At 38.0% G+C, this 20,488-nt stretch overlaps 1 protein-coding gene across 4 annotated transcripts in view; it reads left to right on the top strand.

Annotated features, from left to right (window-relative positions):
* The window catches only part of STAU2 (staufen double-stranded RNA binding protein 2), an 87,848-nt gene extending 67,736 nt beyond the window's left edge, over positions 1-20,112 (top strand). For all 4 annotated transcript variants that reach the window (XM_053468215.1, XM_053468213.1, XM_053468214.1 and 1 more), the window contains 2 exons: positions 18,008-18,096; positions 18,958-20,112. In XM_053468215.1, coding sequence (XP_053324190.1) covers positions 18,008-18,096; positions 18,958-19,051 — 183 coding nt within the window. In that variant the 3' untranslated portion in view covers positions 19,052-20,112. The remainder of the gene's footprint in view (positions 1-18,007; positions 18,097-18,957) is intronic.
* Positions 20,113-20,488: the final 376 nt, after the last annotated feature.

Here is a 20,488-nt window from a genome sequence, read left to right as displayed (position 1 = left end):
CAGAAGTGTGGCAAAGTATTCCCACTGAAATCAATAGGAGCACTTTTGGGGGATCTTGTCTAGACCACCGCAAACCCCGATAAGTCAGGCCTGGAGCTAACTGGCAGTATATCCGCCGCGCATTTCAAAGGGGCACACCACCAAAAAATAAAGGTTTCACTCAGCTCTTCTATGCATTAAAGTGCATTCATGACTGGAGTGTGTTCCTTTAGCATAGATTCGGACGGGTTGTTTGTATTAAATACGACGCTGATCTGCGGCATCTAACAATTTGTTCATTACCTGTTTTGCTATAAATGAAAGTGCTTCGGCTAAAACGTTACCAATGAAGAGAGCATAAATATAGTCTGCATCCTGTTCAAACTAAAACAGTTTATTTTGATATTGTTACCTCCGTATACTCTCTCCCTATTGCAAAGTGTGTTATGTATGGTAGGCCCCTCGTTTCTGAATCCAACCACAAGAGTATGTATACTGGGAACATGTGAATGTGTGCGGCCATTGCCTGTATGCATGTAGAAGACGTGGAGCTGCCACCTGCCAGATAAGTGTATGAAACATGCCGATTCCTAGAAGAGAGGAAGAAGTTTGCCTACGTAATATTCATCTTGTTTTTATCATTGTGTTTAGTATAGTATTAATACATTGGAAAAGAAAAATGGCAGCAGATAAAATGATCCAACTTTATTCTAGCCTTTGTAGTAAAGCATTCCAGCCAGGCTTGCTCTAGAAAAAGCCTTTGTGTGAGTGTGTGTATATGTATGTATATATACATACATACATATATACACACTCACACAAAGGCTTTTTCTAGAGCAAGCCTGGCTGAAATATATATATATATATATATATATATATATAAATATATAGCAAAGCCTTTTCTTATATATATAAAATAATAAATGTTGTGACCAGTTGCCAGGAATTGTCAGCGCTTGAGTGTTTCAATGAACAAATTTGTTCCTTAGTATATAGATTTCATGGAACATATTAAAATGTGTTAAAACTGCTAAACAGTTTAGAAATACTAATCAATTATTTAATCTGTGGTTTGGAAACAACTTTTATTGAAGGTGTTTGGTTATACAACTCTCATTACCTTGAGCCAATTGCTGGGTGAGCTTAAGAGGAGCTACATTACATCAACAGCTAGGTGTCCATAGTTATATTACCCCACTTTCAGCCTTTCTCCCCAACTGCTAATAGACTGTTACGGTCTTCCTGGCGCTACTGAAGTGTGTACCTGCCAAGGTAGCACTTTTCTTCCATCTGTCCCATTAACAGGTTGAATTGCTTAATGTAAAAATTGGCAAAATACATAATTCTCCAATTTGGCAGAACTTCCGTGCGTATTGCTATATACTCATTAGCTTACACCACCCTTCTTGACTTTTTTTCCCAGTATTATCAGATTTCATTATATGGGAAGAATTATCTGATGAGCTCTTTCCCCGGCACATCAGCATTAAGTCTGTCTGGAATTTGGGCTCCCTTCACTTTACAGGGAGAATATTGTATAAATCAAGCTATCGAGTTTCAGTGGGAGGCACTGTTCTGCACAGCATCCATTTGTCAAGTTGATTGCACGTCAGTGGAGTAGCATTAGCTCGTCTTTGAACAGAAATGAAATGTAAAACTCTCTTTCTGTCTTCTGCCTTAACATCCCTGTCCCCCCCCCCCACCACCAACCCCAGAACTCCTAAAGAAAGGACTCTTAGAATAACAAGGTGATCCAACAGAATAATCACTCACTCAAGCTGTCCATCATTTGTTTTGTTTAGGAAATAACTTTCAAGTTAGCGGAGCAGAAAATGAGTGAAAATTAGCAAAAGGTTATGGAACTTGTAGATGGAGCCAGCTTGGTGGCCCTCCATGCGGATTTAGGGTGTATAGAACTGTTGGTGATCATAGATGGTATGGTCAATGGTATTGGTTTAGAACAATCCGAGTAAATAAAAGTCCATTTGGAAACATAATGTTTTGAGGGAACATCTAAAATATATTATATTTAACCTATACCTTTAACTATTATAAAGTGTACTTATTTAAAAAAAAAAAAAAATAGGAGATCCTTATGAAATGAAACAAAATAAATTCTTCACATGAATGTTATACTAGGATAGACAGTAAGGTCTGACAGTCCTGTTTCTGGGAAAACATGACCACCTGGCATTTCATGCAGAATCCCCCCATTTCAGTTGAGTGGCGGGTTTCCTCCATGGTCATCTAGTCAATTCCTTTTTCAGCATTGACCTTAATCTCTTGCCCCCTATATAGGCAATACAATGCAGTTTGTAGGAAATTATATCATATTCTGACGCTCGGCACTGTTAGGAGGTAACAACGAGACGTGTCCAGGAAGCAGATACTAGCTTTCATTTACTTGCGACACTAGGAGAAGCCTAGGTCAAAATATCCCCTTGATCATCACAAACTCTTCCGTGAGTCCCATAAATGTGCAATTTACTATTTTAATGACTGCCTTTCCAACATCTAGATTCCTGTACAGAGCCTAAATGTGTGCATACTGAGAAAAAAACAAGAAAAATATGCATGTAATATAAGTTTGATACACTGCCCATTTTACCTGCCCAGAGATACAATGCCTGCAGCTTGTTATATCCACTTCCCTACTCACACTAAATTAGTGGTATTGAAGTTTCCTTCACGCAAAAGAGTTGACAGTATAAATTCACAAAGCTTAATTTTGTGCAGAAAGGTAAACTGAATGATCATATGCAGCGTTGAGAGATTACAGGAAAAAAACACTGAATTCCTCTAGAACAAGGGCAAGCCAACAAGTAGCTCCGACTGGGTTTAATTTGCATTACAGATTATGTTGGCTACTTTTTCCTCTGATTTATACAGCCACATTTTTTACTATAAGACAATCATAGCTGGCATCTATCCTGCATCTAGCCTTATGCTTCTTGGTAGCCTTAATGGGTCTACTCTTAGTTTGCCAGCAGGTAGTTGAGTGACTCCTTGCACAGTTGGGTGGCATAATGCTGCACTTTCACCTGCCGTGGCACTTTTTTAATACTGTTTGCGCTTCCAAGGCTGTGTGGGGGTCTTTGACTACACATGTTGTCTTTGTTGGTTTCTCCAGTTTTTGACTTTGGCCATTTCTTTTGACCCCTCATGTTCTTAGCTTGCTTGGCCCTTTGACATGTTTGGATAAAGTTTATCCCTAGGACTTGTTCACCTCAGAGAAGTAGCTATGAGAGAGAAGTGGTCATGGTACCTGGAAGCTCAACTGAATGGTAATGTGACTGTTAAAGACCTTCTCTCTCAGGGCTCTCCATAGTTCAGACTAAGGGTTCATGAGGGAGACATTTCTTTTTGGCGACAACACCTGACAAATCAATGTGATCAATGTGATAGATGAACCAGCAAGCTGAGGTAAAATCCTAACACTAAACCTCTCAAATGGTGGGCAGCGGCTGCAGGTGAACTAAACAATGTTATTTGGTAAGACCCTGCTTCTTAGCGGGATGAAAGTGTGAGTGAGGCGAACGGTTTGTTTCACTGATGCCTGAAAAGAAAAAAGTAAAACAGAACACCTGGCTATGGTTATACTGCTGTTACCTTCTATGGGGCCAAAGGAGAGATTTACATCCTCCCTCTCTTTATGAAGTGCAGTGACTTTCCCCAATGTTTTCTTCTTGGAACTTCAAATATAGCGTTATCTGTGTGATTAGTCAGTTGTGATTGTTTTTGATATTGAGAACCAGACTTTTTTTCCCTTACAATAAAACTGAATGACCTTTATGAAAGCTTCCTTGTTGCAGTATTGAAGCCACCAGATGATCTCACCATTCCCTGGGACCACAAATGTTTTTTTATATATATAAACCACAGATACCAAGGTTGTCTATTGATTCAGATCATCACTACCTTAGCACCCTCTTCTGCTTGGCATCTCCACCTTACCACCTTTAGCAGTAAAATTCTTGCTCACATCTACCTCATTGTAAACTAAGCATTAAACATGGAGAGCTGCTGCAGGCAACCGGTTACCTCTTAAGTCTCCATATTAACACCCCTTTGCTAAGTATTCTGTTGTTGATGTAATTTCATTGAAGTTTATAGAAACCTAGATTAAGTTTAGTCAGCTGTCATCATTTAGCTTGCTTCATACTGCTTGTCAAACGAATTATATGCAAATAGTAGGGCACCATCAGTGGTAAACTAAAGGCTTCCAAATCCAATAGGTGCACAACCAGTCAAGCTATCTAACTTAAGCATATTTTACACATGTGCAACCATACCATTATATAGGAGAACATGTTAACGCTGTTCAAAGACAAATCGGGGAAAAAACTACCCTGCTGACCAGCATCTGTAGACAAGTCCACTTCATATGGAACTATAAGCGCACAGGGCCAAATCAAGCCAACCCAAGGAATTATTAGGATTCACTGTACAATTGTAGAAAAATGAGCTGCTCACAGTGAGCTTTACCATACGTATTTTACTAACGCTTGCTTTTCCTTGGTATTTTTTGAGCATAGTACTATATGCCCTTTTGAAGAAAACTGGAAAGATAGATCTCTATGTCAAATGCAAAACCTAAAATATAAGCCAAAATTTCCACACTCAACAACACATTTGCAGCTCATATGATTAAAACATTCGGACATTATTTTATTTCTCTTCCTTTTTTATGCCTTTTCTTTTGTATTCACTATTTAGCCAAAGCTGAATACAAAATCACTACCTCTGTCGTAAAATGTTTTTAATCTTTTAAAATTGTCGAACGGCTCCCGGTCCTGCAATTAAAAGATTAATTACTTGAATAAAACCATTTCTGACGACGTAAGGATTCCTTGTCAACCAATTAAGGCTTTTCGCTGTGCACATTAATTATATAAACATGACCAGCTGGCCACATAACAGTAAATATTTTGGTTATATTAGAATAATACGCGGCTCTGTTCTAGACCATTGCTGTGCTTAACTGTAAGAAATGCTTTATTGTTTTCTTGTGGCTGCCTTAGACTGGATGTGGCATAGAAAGTCAACCGGAGCGGTGGGACAAGGGGGTGGTTTGTCCACGTAGATCAATCTTGATAGTTTGTTTTTCCTATCAATGGTTTTGATAGCCTTTCAAGGCACAACATTCCTCGTTTCCTCTGCTGAATGATGACTTCTTGCAGTGAATTTTATGGAAAATTGGTCTTTATAGCAAGCAATGTTGAAATAATTGATATTGATAGTGTTTTCAGTTTCATTTTATTTTCTGGGAATTAACTGACCTTTTATAATGCGAGATACTGAATCTCTCATAAATAAGGATGTCCTTGACCGTGTTTACTTGTATCTGGAAATACCCCAACGTCAACTAACATAAAAATGTTTTTCCCTTTCTTATGATTGCATTTGGTTATATTGCATTAATACCCTAGACGTTCCTGGATGGATTTAGTTACGTATTTACCACAGAAGGTAAATAATGTAATGTATTCGGACACACGGTTTGTAAATACATGCTGATTACTTACAGGAATTCCCCAAAGGTTCCACTAGAATGGCGTCAAACAATAAAAAAAAAAAAAAAAGGCCACGTGAAGCCTTCTTGATAACTTCACTGTACATCTGCCCTTCAGAAGTGGTGATCATTCAGTATAATCAGCGGATAATCTAATGGGTTTCTGAATTTAGTGTTGAGAAATTAAAAATCGTTAAAATTCTGTGAAAATGCAGTTAAAAATCCACAGCTAAAAAAATCATAGCAATAATAACACACTTTATTATGTTAACTAAAATGTTGCAAAAAAATGTAATTTGTCCATGAGATGAGTTCTAAATAGAATTTGTTTTTAAAGAAATTGTCTCAATTTTGGGGTTTATTGACTTATTGGACCTATTTTGGTCCTTGTCGTCTCTTCGGCTACAAGTTTCTTGTTTCTTCATATAAATGCTCTCTGTGCAGTCCTCAGGGTTTAATGGGCAGGTGCAAAGAATGGACAAGAATCCCAGGTTGGTCCACAAGTCCTTAGCCACAAATCCAGATTTAGCTGGGAGCATTAGAGGGCTGGTACAGGACAATCTTTTACCAGATTTGGCTGTTCTAAAGGTTTAGTGCGTGTTGACCATGATCCTAAGTGAGACTTTTTGCAAGGTGTGATATTTGATTGAGAGGCGTCAATTTTGCAGTTTCTGTCAGATTAATGAATTTAGGAAGGAAAATAGTAATACATTTTAGATAACAGCAATATCCTTTGAGGAACCATGGCTTCTGCTGGTATCTATACTTTACTTGCTTTTAAAGTAAACGTTTTCTAAGCGTTTCATTTGCCAGCTTTTTCCTTCAGAGCTATTAGAAAGCCTCACAACGAAGACTTTATCAAATAATCTTGTTTACAGGTATCCCAACGGGAAAGTGTCTGATATCCTGGATTCCACTGGATTATATACTCATTTTACCTGCAGCTCTGTGATGCATTTCTGTCTGACAGGTTTTTTTTTTTTTTTTTTTTTACAGATCAAAAGCAAAAAAATGCATTTTAAAGGCAGGTTTTTCTTATTAGCTAAATATGCATTATTTTGATAATTATTATGGATAACAATAATTGCCGAGCAGACTAAATACCTGGAAATGCATGGAATTCTAAGCTAGAGGTTTCTGTGCTCACCTCTGAAAACTTTACATGCTGGCAAGCGTAACTTTGTGTTTTTGCTAGAGAGCCACCTGCCCCAATTGTCACAACGTCATTAAAATAAAAACGCTGTTAACAATATAGACCTTTGATTTATTTTCCCTTGACCACCCCAAACGTTTTTCTGTTTGGAGCATTACTAATCTTTTTCTAAATTAGATTTTTCTTTCCCCGGGGATATTTGTGGTTGCTTAATAAGGCTTTTGTTGTGTTCATCCAGCAGGAATGTGTGAGTTGTCTGAAGTGATAGGCATTCATGTGTAGCCAGACACCCGCATGATCTAATGGTTTCTGGTCTTTTCAAGTTTAATTTCGGCACAGACTTGGAGGAGTCAGTCTTCCACCTAGGTCCCTGACGGTAGGAAGGAAGAAAGCAGATGTGCTAATTGAATTTGCATATACAAATGAAGTGTCCTAGATTTGGTTCACTTTGTGTCTTGGTTTGCAAACATCCATTATTACTGCACATCCATAAACTTCACCAGTTTTATTTATGAGCCTGTAGTGATTTTAATATACTGCGGGGTGTACAAAATTGCTTTCCCCAGCCTAAATATATAAAATTTGTGTTTATGAAATTCCTGAGTCTATTGCTAATGTATGTAAATAATTGTGTAAAGAGGTGGGCACATTACCCGGTTTTTCCAGGACACACACTCATTTCACGTGTTTCTGGCCAGCATGTATGACGTGATACCCTGCAGCAAGTGGCATGCAGTTCCATTCCATGAGCGATGTCAAGTTTTCTTTATTCATCCTTTCAGGTCATCACATACTGTGGAGAACGCAATTTTAGAATTAGGATAAGAAAATGCTGAAGTCCATACGCTATTATGCTGAAACAAAACTCGGCTGTGAAGTATACCGTAAAGCGCATGCTGGTGTTATGTATTTGACGCATTATGTACAGTGCCCCGGCCATTACAGATACCGTGTCAATAAAAGGTTTTCTCTGCTAAAGACCAATTATCTAAAGCCCCCAGATTATTTAGAATTCCCAGTTTCACACCATGTTGGGATTTCCATTGTGTGTATCCTTAAACTCATCATTAGTTCATCAGACATCAATAAAACACATTCTGCAAAATGCCTTCTTTCCGCTTGTCATTCTGTGAATCGGCCCCGTGAGTGATCAGCTTAAATAGACTCGTCTCGCTCAGGTCACATCTTCAGGGAGACTTTCTAGGGCAGCATTCTTGACCTTTTCATGTAGGTCACATGGAGACTTAAGGTGAGCTCATTGTATGTATGAAGATCCTGGTTCCCTTAAACCAACAGGCTACCTCCCCGAACAAAATGACTTAACCATCTTTAACCCATTGATGCAAATATATAAGATTTGTAGGCGTTGTTGGCATAGGAGCCAGCAGCAAATGGCATCCAAATGGCTATAAGGGTATAATATAATAATAAGGGTATAATATATAAGGTATATAATATATATCCAAAAGGCTATATTTAGTGATACAGTAAGGTTTTCACATGGATTGTCTGTCCACAGGACATCTCCGATTGTATTGTTCGCAAACAGTAGGCAGAATTTAAGATTGGTTCCAATACATATCAATAGATGGTGACGACCCTTCTACTGCTTAGGCTGTCTTCAGATTTGTTGAAGAAAGATCTTTCTATATCCCCGCTGCAGGAATTATTAATGTGAACAATACTGTTTCAAATTGTTTTAGAAACTGTTTAATTTTCTTGTTTTTCTTATTTGGCAACAACACTCATAAAGCTTCCCCAATCACAATACCGACAGTTTATTAACGCAGACTTCTTGGGGTGTTTCATTGTTCTTGTTACAATGTACAAAGGCAAGGGGCTCCGTCTGAGCAACATTTGTGAATAAGAAGTGAAGGCCCATGTCACAGTCACGTCTGTAATGAACCTCTGAATCACTCACAGCGCATGAGTGTCTCCGCAGCGGCTACCGGTGAAATCCCAAATCCAAGCCCAGAGTTATTTTTCTGTAAATGTAGCTGTCACTTCTCTTTAGCTGCTTCATTTCATATTTCACAAAGTACATATTCTCTGCTTTGACACTTTTTTCTTTTAATTGTCCAGAAATTGTCATTATCTTTGACTGGGATACAAAAACCGACATACTTGTTACCAGTTTTGTTAAACAAACAATCAGCAGATCCTTGTGGATAGGTGGCATAGGCCAGCACTGCCTTTCCTGGACCGGTGTCAGAATGCATGAACAAGCCAGTGGTGGTTTCTGCTGGCAGACGCCTGTCATTAGAGATCCCATTAACGAAGTTTGTACCTCTACAGAGTGAAATATACTTTTATATGCAATGTGTACGCTGAGAAATCAATTATATAAGCATCTGAAGCTTAGGTTCTATCATTTGGTCAATATATATATATATATATATATATATATATATATATATATATAAGCTTGCCTACCATTTTGGACAAACACAACTTACATTATGTATCAATCATTCGGGGCAGAGAGATCAGGTAAGAGGACATTTTTTAATTAATATATGGTTAGGAAAAACGTTGTAATTTTGCATGGTATTCATTAGAGGTTCTCTAGACTAAATTTAATTCAAATGTAAGTGGGAGCAGAGGAAGCATGATGTCATCATCTATCTTCATTAATTTTTTTATACACAGTTTAGATTTCTCTGATTTAATGACAAAACCAACTTAAGCGGTATATGACAATAAACTCCTCTGACCTTACGTGACAAATTAATTTCTTTTCTTTCCACCATTCCTGCTGTTTGATCATTTTTCCCTAAACAAACGCAGTTACACCAAAGAGGGTGCCTGCGTCTACTATGAAAGGAAGCTGCGTTAATTTAACACAGGCTTGTTGCGTTGAGTGTTTTGACAGCATGCTTTCATTAGAATGCAGCTGTTCCACAATTACTGTAAGAGGCTGACAATCTCCAATTGAGGATGTATAGAAAATGAACCATTAAAGTGTAATGAAAGTGAGTGGCATTTACATACCAGGCCGGAGTTATAGTGTGACCAGCACAAAGTCTGGCACGGAGGATTAGTTGTCCACATGCCATCTTATGCCAAAGTGCATTGTGCTCACACTGAGTCATGCTGAAAAGTCTGGAACAAGCTAAAAGATCTTTTTTTTTTCCATGGCATCTGGATAAACAAGGATGTGAACATTATGCATTTTGTCAAAAATGGGGAAAATGAGCTCATCTGTAAACAACAATTGGATCTATTTATTCAGATTGAGGGTGAGATGTCATTGGGTTTTCCCTGTTTCAGCTTTGATACAATGACTCTTTAATTAAAACAAATATTTTATCATAAGGCCGAGCACTTTTTTGTGACTTCCACCTTCGAGCAAATAAATCTCGTATAGCCCGGACTTCGGGAATATTGGTAGGGCTTTGTTTGCAGACTTCTTTTTTTAATCATTCTTTTTTAATAGGAGTGTACACATCTGTCTTTATACCAGCAGCTTTCCTGGACCAAAACAAGTCCTTTGTGAGTTTCCCCAACTGAGCTCAGCGGGATCTCTGTCAGCTGCACGATTTATGTCATTTTTTTCAGTCCTGAGAACCTTTCCTACAGCCTTTTACATCTGGACTTCATTTAGCCGACATTAAGTGTACTAAAAAAACACATTTCAGTTAAGATCTTTATACGTGATTGTTTAAAAGGGATGTAGGAAGCGGAGATTGTTTGGTGCAAAGGTGGGCGATGAAATTATCCTTTGCATAACTATTCTATCAGAAGGGATGGCAAAATTAATACTATTTTTTGGTTGACCATTCTTAGCTATTCTATGGCATCTATATACAGTCTCTTTATAATGCTCACTGAAATTGCCAAATGAGTCTGGTTTTTATGGATCAGGGGTAGGTGCCCCCATAACAAGCCATTCTCTTCTGTCAGACCTGGTTTAATTTCTAGACGCTTGGGTCCTAGAGATTATGCTGCCTAATCATTCAGAGCAGACAATGAGTTTGCTGTGTGTCCAAAGATCACTGGAAGATGGAAGGAGAGAGAATGTTTTATATAAGGGAGATTTGCTGATCAGACCCAGGCTTTCTTGTGTACAAACGACATTTCCTAACATCACCTGAAAGCAAGAACAAAGTCTTATGATACATAACCTCTGTACAATAGATCTGATGTATGTATGTATGTATGTATGTAGTTATATATTGCGTAATACACCACAGGTGTCTAAAATCAAGCATATAGGCAGTCATCGCACTATTAGTAACATTGGTAATATAATGGCTCATACTGAAGAGCTCAGTAACTCTAAATGTGCAGTCATAGGATGTATATCCAGAAGAGATTGTGCGCAATATGACTGGAACTGCAGTTCATTATAACCAGGCTTAAAGCTGTTGGGCTTTCCATGGAACTTGCAGCTATTTCCTGCTATATAACTGACTATTTCCAAGAATCATCTACCAGTATTAAACCTGTTTATTATAAGCAGTCTCGGTCATATTTATATAAGCCGTCCGGGGGAATGTGTGATTTACAAGTCTCCAATCTAAAAGTCGCATGACTCTGAGCCAGCATCGTATAGAATCGTTGTCCTGGCTGAGGGTCAGTGGAGTAGTGAAGCCACAAAGCTCTTCTTGGGTTAGTGCGAGGAAATTGGGTGGAGAACAGGATAAAATCTGTGTAGTTGGTGGCCACACACCAAACACCTTACTGGAGAAAGAAGAAACTGCCCCGTCAACCCTGAAGAATCCCCAGGTATTGTTATACAGAGCCTACTGTTCCTGGGAATGGTTTTTGGAAGGGTGCACAAAGAAGTGCTATTAAGAGCATATTTTCTATATTACACGGCTATATTTCAACACAGGTTCCAGAACAAAGTAGACGGTATATCTATCTGTATACTTAAGTACTAGAGAGCTGATAGAGGCTCTGACGCTGCAGTATTTAAAAAACTAAAAACATGGATGTTTTGTCTGTACAATATCAGAATTAATTTTACAAATTACTTCCCCCCGCCTTTTTAGTTTATATCATGGCCATTAAAAACAGCTTTTTCACATCAGAGTGTAACACAAACAAAATGACAGACAGATGAAACACAGACAAGGCATGGCTACTCATAATTGTCAGAGAATGTACTGTAGCTATCGAGTATGTTCATGTGTGTCTTACTTGGCACACGCGTGTAGTAAGGCTCAGCACTTTTGGATTTTTGTTTTGTTCCAGAAATGTTCCAGACGTTAATTGTTTCTAAACACTCATTTATCTTTCTATTACCGTCTAAAAGTTTACCAGTAGGAGTTCCACTTTTTAATAATACCTTATGAAAATCATACCATATTAAAAATAACGTACTGAAAGTTTTCCCAATTTAAAGGAATTTAGTTTCCTCTCCTTTTTATTCGGATTAAATCCGGAGGGCTTTTGTCAAGTTGGAAACAAAATTTGTTACCATTTATGCTCTCTTACTCTCACGCTGTCTTCTCAATGTCTCCCTACCTTCTCCGGATGGCATCTTCCATGTCCCTGTCTCCATTTCCACCATTCCTTCTGCATTATTCTGGCTTCTTGGAGTACTTTCACAAAAAGGTAGAATCACGTCATGTTAACAGAGCTGGTACCAGGGAGAAGTGAATGATGAAAGAAAACAGAACAACAAGAAGATACAAGAAAGAAGTGGAGAGACAGGGACAGGGAAGCGGACAATGGAGAAGGTAGAGAGACTTTAAGCGAGTGAAAGAGCGCAAGTAAGAGAGAAAAAGCAAAGAATTCACACTAAAATTCTCTTTTGTTTTCATTTGTTTGAGTCCCTAGTTTTTGTGTATTTGTACAGTTTATCAAAGTTGGCAAATTTAGTTAATGTTGGTAAAAATCTGAATGCACAAATCTTGTACAAACTGGAGGAAATTGCACAGGGGAAGTTCCAGGGGTGTATTCATTTTTGAATTCACGCAGGATGGAAAACGTTCATGTTAAGTACTTTATTATTAATGTTTGGTGAGGATGTTTAAGTCGGCACACTCTTCATGTACCTTTCCTAGCCTAGTATATTTCTGTAATGAGTCATGCATGAATTTACTCCAATTTCACCCTTTTCTGCCATGCTTTACATGTCAGAGAAAGCAGGTGCACACTATCAGTTTTTAGTGGTTTCTTTGAAGTGATAAACGGCACGATAGTTTATTCATTCAGTAAAGACCATGGAACTGTCCAAACATCACTCTCTAGCATGTTCAGCAAATGAACCTTAACAGATCTGCAATTGTATTATGTTCTGAATGCTTAATTTTATTGCTTCATTGCTGGTATTGTGATACCATATGTCGTCAATACAGCACGTTGAACAGTATGCATTTCCCGGGTACAACATAAGCAACGATACCAGATTCCATGAGCAAGTCTTACAACTACGCTGAAATTGACATTCACAATCTGTGTCTCTGGCAACAATGGGAATTCAACACATCATGACCAATGGAGAGAAAACCGAACAGAAAATGGAGTAAAGAAAATTTGAGAAAAGGAAGAAAATATATAAATTTGGTCCATATAGGCTCCTGTAATGCAATGAACTCACAGGCATCATAGTCATTGGGCTAATTTTGAAATAAAAAAAGATGACAATCGCCCCATGCCAACAAATACCCAAAGACCGGAGGCACAGCAATGGTTATGTGGGCCTGTGTCAGGGCCCCCGGTTCCATACTTAATCCTAGACCCGTTAAGACTCACCTTTCAACCCTTAAGTGGATGTCTGCAACAGGTGTGTGTCTCTGAAGTTTGACTGCACATTTTGATCTTCCGCTCACTTTGATAAAAGCGAGGAAGGTGTCTTGCATTTCCTTAATTAATGCTGCCTAGTATTTAATATGGACAGTTCTCATTGAATATATTTTTGGGACATCACCATCATCTTTGCTACTACGCTAGTAGTACAATTAGAATTTTCTCCACTTTTGTATTTCTGCCTGTAGAACAAAATAAAAGATGCATGGAGTTGACTGATTGAGTTCACTTGATGCCTTACAGATTTCAAAAGTTGGATATCTGAGATCAGAGGATGTGGGCTTCCTACATTTAAGTAGTTGTTTTGTTAAGACTAATTTTATGGCATGAGATGACTCCACCATCAGCAAACTTTTTCCTCGATGTTGGTATGGAGTGATTGACAATTTTATCTGCAAATAGTCCCAATGTGATAGTGTTGCGTGAAGGAGTCAACTAGCCTGTGATAAGGGAGTTGGAACAGATTCGTTCGAAGGTCGCAGAGCCACGACATACAGTAAAGGAGAAATTGCTCTAAATCGTGATGCGTTTAGATAGAAACCCCGCTTGAATTACTAAGCTGAGGGCAATAAAAATATTTCAATCAACAAAAAAAACATATAGTAGACCGTACCATCAAACAAAACAAATGTGGCTTTGTGTGTGTGATACATCTGACATCTCCACCCTTCTTACCTTTTTTGCCTACAGATTCAGCAAAAAAAAAAAGACAAGGCGTGATCAGCAATTTGGTGGGAAATTGCATAATGGGGAGGAACCATGCAGATCTTGAGAAAACTGTTACATTTCTTTTTAAAAATACAGGATTTGGGAAAAGGTGACACATCCACGTGTGTACTGAACTATAGCTAAATATCTGGAAATGGCATTATTAGTGTTGGGCTTTACCTGGTTTTATGCTGCAATTAGTCATTCTAAGTGTTTGGAGCGCCATGTTTGAGTGCTTCTTTCTAGTGCCTTCACTACTCTCAGGTCGTGTTATTACCTACATCTTCCAACCACTTATTTTAGTTGATATATCGCTCGTTATGGAACAGAATCATCTTCTATCACATCATTTGCGAAGTTTCTGGCCATGACCATCAGTTATGTAAAAAGCTCTCTATCTCATGCTGATAACACAGCCTCATGCTCTACTACTCTGGCCAACTACCTCGTTTCTTATACCCATGCGTCCCTCGCCCTTCCTAATAAGTCATATCGTTCTGTGTCTCTCCAAATTGTAACGTAGACCGTAGAGATCAAATACTTTAGTCTCGTATCCAGTTTCTTTGGTTGCTGCGTCAAGAGGGCTTAGCTCATGCGTCTCGTTGTGCTGGGATTTCTAGAGTTGCCATATTGTCTAAACAAAATGACAAGTCCCTATGGAAACTGTGGGGTGCGTATTGCACATTTCTAATGTGGTTTGCTGATTGTTGATTGACATAAAGGGAGATAGAAATTAAAATCCCAAATGGAAACATTTACCTCATGCCGATACACACATTTATAAAGAAATTCCGGGCCAAAGCAAACAGCAGCCCTGCTGGCATCCGCTTTCTGGCAATCCTGAAATGACTGCAGCAAGTTATACATTTCGCAAAACATCTGTTTCGGAACCTGTGGGAATTAGCTCACAATGCAATTGTAAAATGTTTGTAGAGTGAAATATCGTTCTGTATGTGTGTAAATATTGTTGGAGAAATCATGTGTACCAATTAAGCGGAGGGCGCATAGTTTCTCAGCCCTTTGCCAATCTGTTGTTAACCTCTCCGCTGCTCCGGAAAATGCCGGACGATTTTCAGGTTATTCTTGTAAAGGTTGCGAGGCTTTATAGTTCTCATCAGCAGGAGACTTTTCAAACCCTACATGTATGATATCAAATATAATTAAAACGTATTACACGTTGCCCAGATTTTGACACGGTTGCGACTTTGGCAAGTTCTTTTTGGGTCGTAATCATCAGTTTGACTCCCCACTGCCCTCTCGCTAATGGCTCCCCTGTGTTTGCGAGGAACATTTTGAACGCCGTTACCTTATTTGCTCCGGTCGCTTTCCAACTTGTGGGTTTGAAAGATTCTCTGGACCGTGGGGCTGGTACAAATTGTAACTCGAAAACCGTTAGGGGCCACGTAAGTAACAAATGCCGGATTTAGGTGGCCGTGATTACGTTTATTATGCGTTTCTTCTCTACTGCAGAAGTGTAATATTGCCTAAAATGAATTAACTTAAATATAAGTAGTTACAAGTAACTCCTTCCTACTACAAGAGTAATCGGGAAACTATGTTAAAGGAGAAATTATACCCAATGTTTTACTCGGTAAACGTCACGCACCATTAGAAGCTCTGCTGATACCTTACAGACAGAAGGGGAGGACTTAGAAGATCTAGTGCGGATTTCACATGAAAACACTCTATAGGCTACAGGATTTCCTCCTGAACGAGGGCAAAAGGGAAACATGGCAGGATCGGCCCTTCACCCGTTTATTAAGCATGATTTGGTGTATGTGGCTTCAATGAGCAGCACTCGTTATTCCCTTTGTTTTCTGTTTGCGCACAGTTTCCATTTGTACTGTTGGTGTAATTAAAAGACAACTCTTCATATACCCTGCCAAACACCACAAAACTGCTTTCTTCTAGTGTCTACTCTAGTGTCTCTAAAGTTATTGTGGCTGAGCGATGGAGTTGGGTTCTTTGTAAAAAAAAAAAAAAAAAAAAAAAAAAATAAAAAAAAAAAATTCCAAAATCCAGTGAATTAGAGGTATTTTTTTGCCTTTTTCTAAACCGTAAACTACCACCTCTTGGCTAGCTCAAGCGATCGACGGCAACAGAATGGCTTAAATACAAACGCCGGTGCAAAATACGCTTCTATACTATGCCAATTATAAGAGTCCTAATCTTATTTAAATAAAGCGTTAGATTCACGCTGCCTGCAGAGACTTTCCTTTTTATTTTTTTTATTTTTTTGTATGGAATTAGAGAATGCTAGTAAAAAGGATGACTTTGTACTTAACAAAAAAAAATAGATTTTAGGTGAAGATGGTAAAATATGCGATTCATGGCATCCAATTTTAAAACCATTGACTTGTTCACACCAATAAATGTAGTTACGCAAGTAGTAAAATACGATCGGCTAGAAGTTCACGTTTATTGGCGGCGTTCTGCATCCTTATGTTACATGGACATATAAACTCTTTATGAACTAATACCTTTATGTTAACACCTATTGGACTTGGGAGAAAGTATAAAAACATATATATATGTGTTTCTTGTTAGGAGAGATTTTACATATCCACTACCTTTTTATATATTTATTGAAGTAAAGTAGTTTTCACAAAAAGTTTGTAAGTTATAAAGGAAATAATATATATAAATGCATGAAACATAACAAAATACATTAACCGATGGATAATAAGTCATAATGAAGTCATGTTTTTATGAGCCCATCTTTTGTTCACGTTGTTTTAATATGTAGAGATCTCAAAAGCCGAAGTGAAACCTTTTGAGCTATTGGAGTAAGTTCTTCGTGGATTTGTGATTGGCGAAGGCTTATTTCACAAACAAGGTAGCAGCCGTCAAGTATCCTGAATGAATAATCCTTATTTTGTTAATACAAAATATCCCAATATGCCTGTAGTGGAAGCAGTTAGTGTGTCGCAAAATAAATATTAACCATAAAGACTGTTCTAACAGTTGAAAGGATCAGTTAATTTTATTACTATTGTGCCTGCATACCTTGTCCATCCATTACAATACGAAGGCCTGCGGGGAAACCTAAGCAGCAGTCTAGGGATCCTTTACTTACGCCTTCCTTTTCCGAGCAGCTGGTGACTGGTAATTGTCACCGGTCACATAGGTTGTGTCACAGAAATAAATAGGATATCCCGGGTCGCCAGGTGTGAGAGGTGAAAATCAAGCCTGATATTTATTTTACTGTTGTAAGTTCCAGAGCTGAATGTACAAACGTTGTTAAAGCAAAATTAGGCTTATGTATAAGAGATGATTATGGTCCATTTGGTGGTTTTAACCAAAACCAAAACAAATCACGTTATATGCACAATCCCCGTGGCATGGTTTCCTTGACTGTAAAAATTCTCATAACTGTACCTTGTGACAATTTAATGATTAATATTCACTGGAAACTTTTTTCTTGTTGAGTATTGGCTGTAAACTCCATAAATGCTTTATACAAGATACAGAGAAGTCTAAGATTTGCCCCCACTAACCCAGCCACCGCTGATGAAGAGCCCGTTTGGTCCTCGGTAATACGTACAGTTTCAGTGCAGTGAGATGAATATTATTTTCTCTGTGAATCTCATCTCCGCTTATTGACAAGTAAAGCCCAGTGGGTATAAAACCATCGGTGGCCTTTTCGAAGTAGTAATGAAAGAATATCGAGTTTGCTTTGGTCCCAATCCGAATCTGGAAATGCTTCAGCGTTTTAAACAATGGTTTGACAATGTGTTGTGTTGAGATTGTTGAGCATTGGATCCTCACAAGGCATGTTAAATCATATTATAGGTGTGAGGTGATGTCTCGGATAATATTTCATGTTTGATATTATGTTGATATTGCATGCTTAATACCTCATTATAACCAAATAGTGTTTCTTGGGCTCTACGCAGGCAGCTTTAAGTGCCTTGAAGCAGTTTTCAGAACAAGGACTGGATTCGGTGGAATGTCCTCTCATGTCTGAAAGTGGAAAACCCTTTGAGTAAGTATTTTCAGCTTCTCTTTTTTAATATCCATTGGACATTCATTCAGTTTGAAATGTACATTGCCTTTTTTTCTTATAGGATCTTAATGCATTTTTCGAATTGTCACTCAATTGCATTTTCATATTATTTGTAGGCCTATAGAAATGTTAATAAAATGAGGATAATGTTACGTGATAATATGACTTTAAATAAAATATACACACAATGGCTCCAACAATAAGAATTGCGGAGTTATGGACTATCGTATTAAAGGGTTTCAAAAAAAGGCCATGGTTAAGTGTAAATAATTTTCCCTTTAAAGTGTTATAACTGGTATCTTTTTGTATAGTGCAATATTTTTCTGATCACTACTGTCCCCTGTGACAATTGAATTGAAATTGTATTAGTCTTAGATTAAAACCATGTCTTAGTCTCACTCCGGTTGTAAAAATACTTTTTTGGGGCAGGATGTGGGGTAAGGTAATTGCAGACTACCACTGATTATATATAACGGGTCAATGGTTTGCTTTTAGAAGAAACAAATAATGAAGTTACGGAACCTGCAACCTTCATCTGTTCATTTAATGAAATCATTAAGTAGTATAGAGTAGTGGCTAATTGCCCCCAACCTCCGATCTGACATGTTCAGATTTTGAGCAGATAGAGAATTGTTTTTAAGATATAAACAGTAACTCCATCAGTGAGGTCCACTCATGATCTCATCATCATGCCATCTAAACATAAATATTGTTGTTTCACTTTAAAATGTCACCCCTCAGTTTGACCTTTTGAGTCTTCTGCGCCATCAGCTAATAAACACGTCTTGAGATGAGCAACCCTGGACCCTAAAGCCTCTTGTTAATGTATTAATCTTTCAGACAGGCCAAGCATCGGGGAGAGATGGCAGACAATAAGCAGGCTAACTCAGGCACCACCACTCAGGACTGCAAGGATTCAAAGGCTGTTGTCTAGGAGCTTTCCAGCATCTTCAGCCGGCCGCCACTGCATCCTTATAAACCTGTCAACACGCAATAGGGTGTATGTGTAGAAGGAAACGAATCACTAATACCATTATACGAGTCTTATGTGAAGACAACACTATCCTAAAGCAAGAGATAATACATTGTACTGTTTATACAAAGTGGGGAAGATGTCAGCTTAAGCACTTCCGCTCGCTCGCAATCTGAGACCACATCTTCATTTAATTAACTTGAAGCCGTAGAAATCCGATCCGACCGGTGCTTCGAGTTACAAATTATTACTTAAGGTGTTGAGACAAAACTAAACTTTAAAAAAAAATGAAAAAAGATGGGAAAGCGTTTGTGTTTGGTTTTACCTATACGTCTAAATCTTTTATTTTTTTTTTTTTTTTTTTTCTCCATCTGATTTTAGCATATGCTTTGATATTTTAAAACTTTAACCAATGACAGTGCTTCGTGCTTTGTGAGAGTTGTAGTTGTTGTCTTCATATATAATCACAGCTTACCTTCCGCAGTCTCCACTCTAAAGTATATATATATATATATATATATATATATATATATATATATATATATATATATATGGCATTTAGATCATTATCCAGACTAACAATAAATCTCTGACCAACTTTTTCTTTAACCCCTTGGGTGCCAGACGTGTGCGTACAGCATACACTCCCCGTCTGACACCCAGCGGGTTAAAATATGAGCAGATGTTTGTAAGATTAAGTCACCTTGTAACCCCAGGTTATTTTATCTAGTCTGCAGAAAGACCTCGTTCCCCCCTTTTTTTGTTTTAATCGACTGCCACGCTTTTGTGTGAAGCGCATTTACACCCATTGTGTTGTTGGGACTCACAATTTACATCAACTGAGTGTTTTTAATAACTGCATTTTGCTCTGTGACATCAATTTGTCCAATGAAGAAATGCATGTATACATTATTAAGAAACAATAATAAGCCAAGCGTTATTTGGAAGGGGCAACTGTACACCATCATGTTATAAACAGTGTATGGCCAAATGCAGTAAAACCACATCAGTTCATGTTTAAACCGCAGTTGGGTTTTTCTTTACCATACACAACAATACATTGTATATACATCTGCTGCTTGTTTGGGAACTTGCCCGTTTTTTTTTTGTCAGCTGCACATAGTATTCTACTGTTAGCATAAAAATAAATGTGTGATGGTTTGTAAATTCTTTAAAAAAAAAAGTGTCATCTGTTAACTCTTAAGTCAGTTATTAAATGCCAATTCATTCCAACAAATATAATTGCAGGTTACAGGCTAAAATAAATAAATAAAAAATTCCCTTGCCTGAACTCCGATGGGTAAATGTGTTACTAAACACCAAAAAATTTGCCGTTTTCACTCCTGTGCAGATATCTAGGCCTTTCTCCTATCATTCAGCAACATCGGTCTTTTGAAT

The sequence above is a fragment of the Spea bombifrons genome, chromosome 5, assembly GCF_027358695.1.
Source record: "Spea bombifrons isolate aSpeBom1 chromosome 5, aSpeBom1.2.pri, whole genome shotgun sequence".
In the NCBI taxonomy this organism is placed as follows: domain Eukaryota; kingdom Metazoa; phylum Chordata; class Amphibia; order Anura; family Pelobatidae; genus Spea; species Spea bombifrons.
This window is presented reverse-complemented; position numbering and strand designations above follow the sequence as displayed.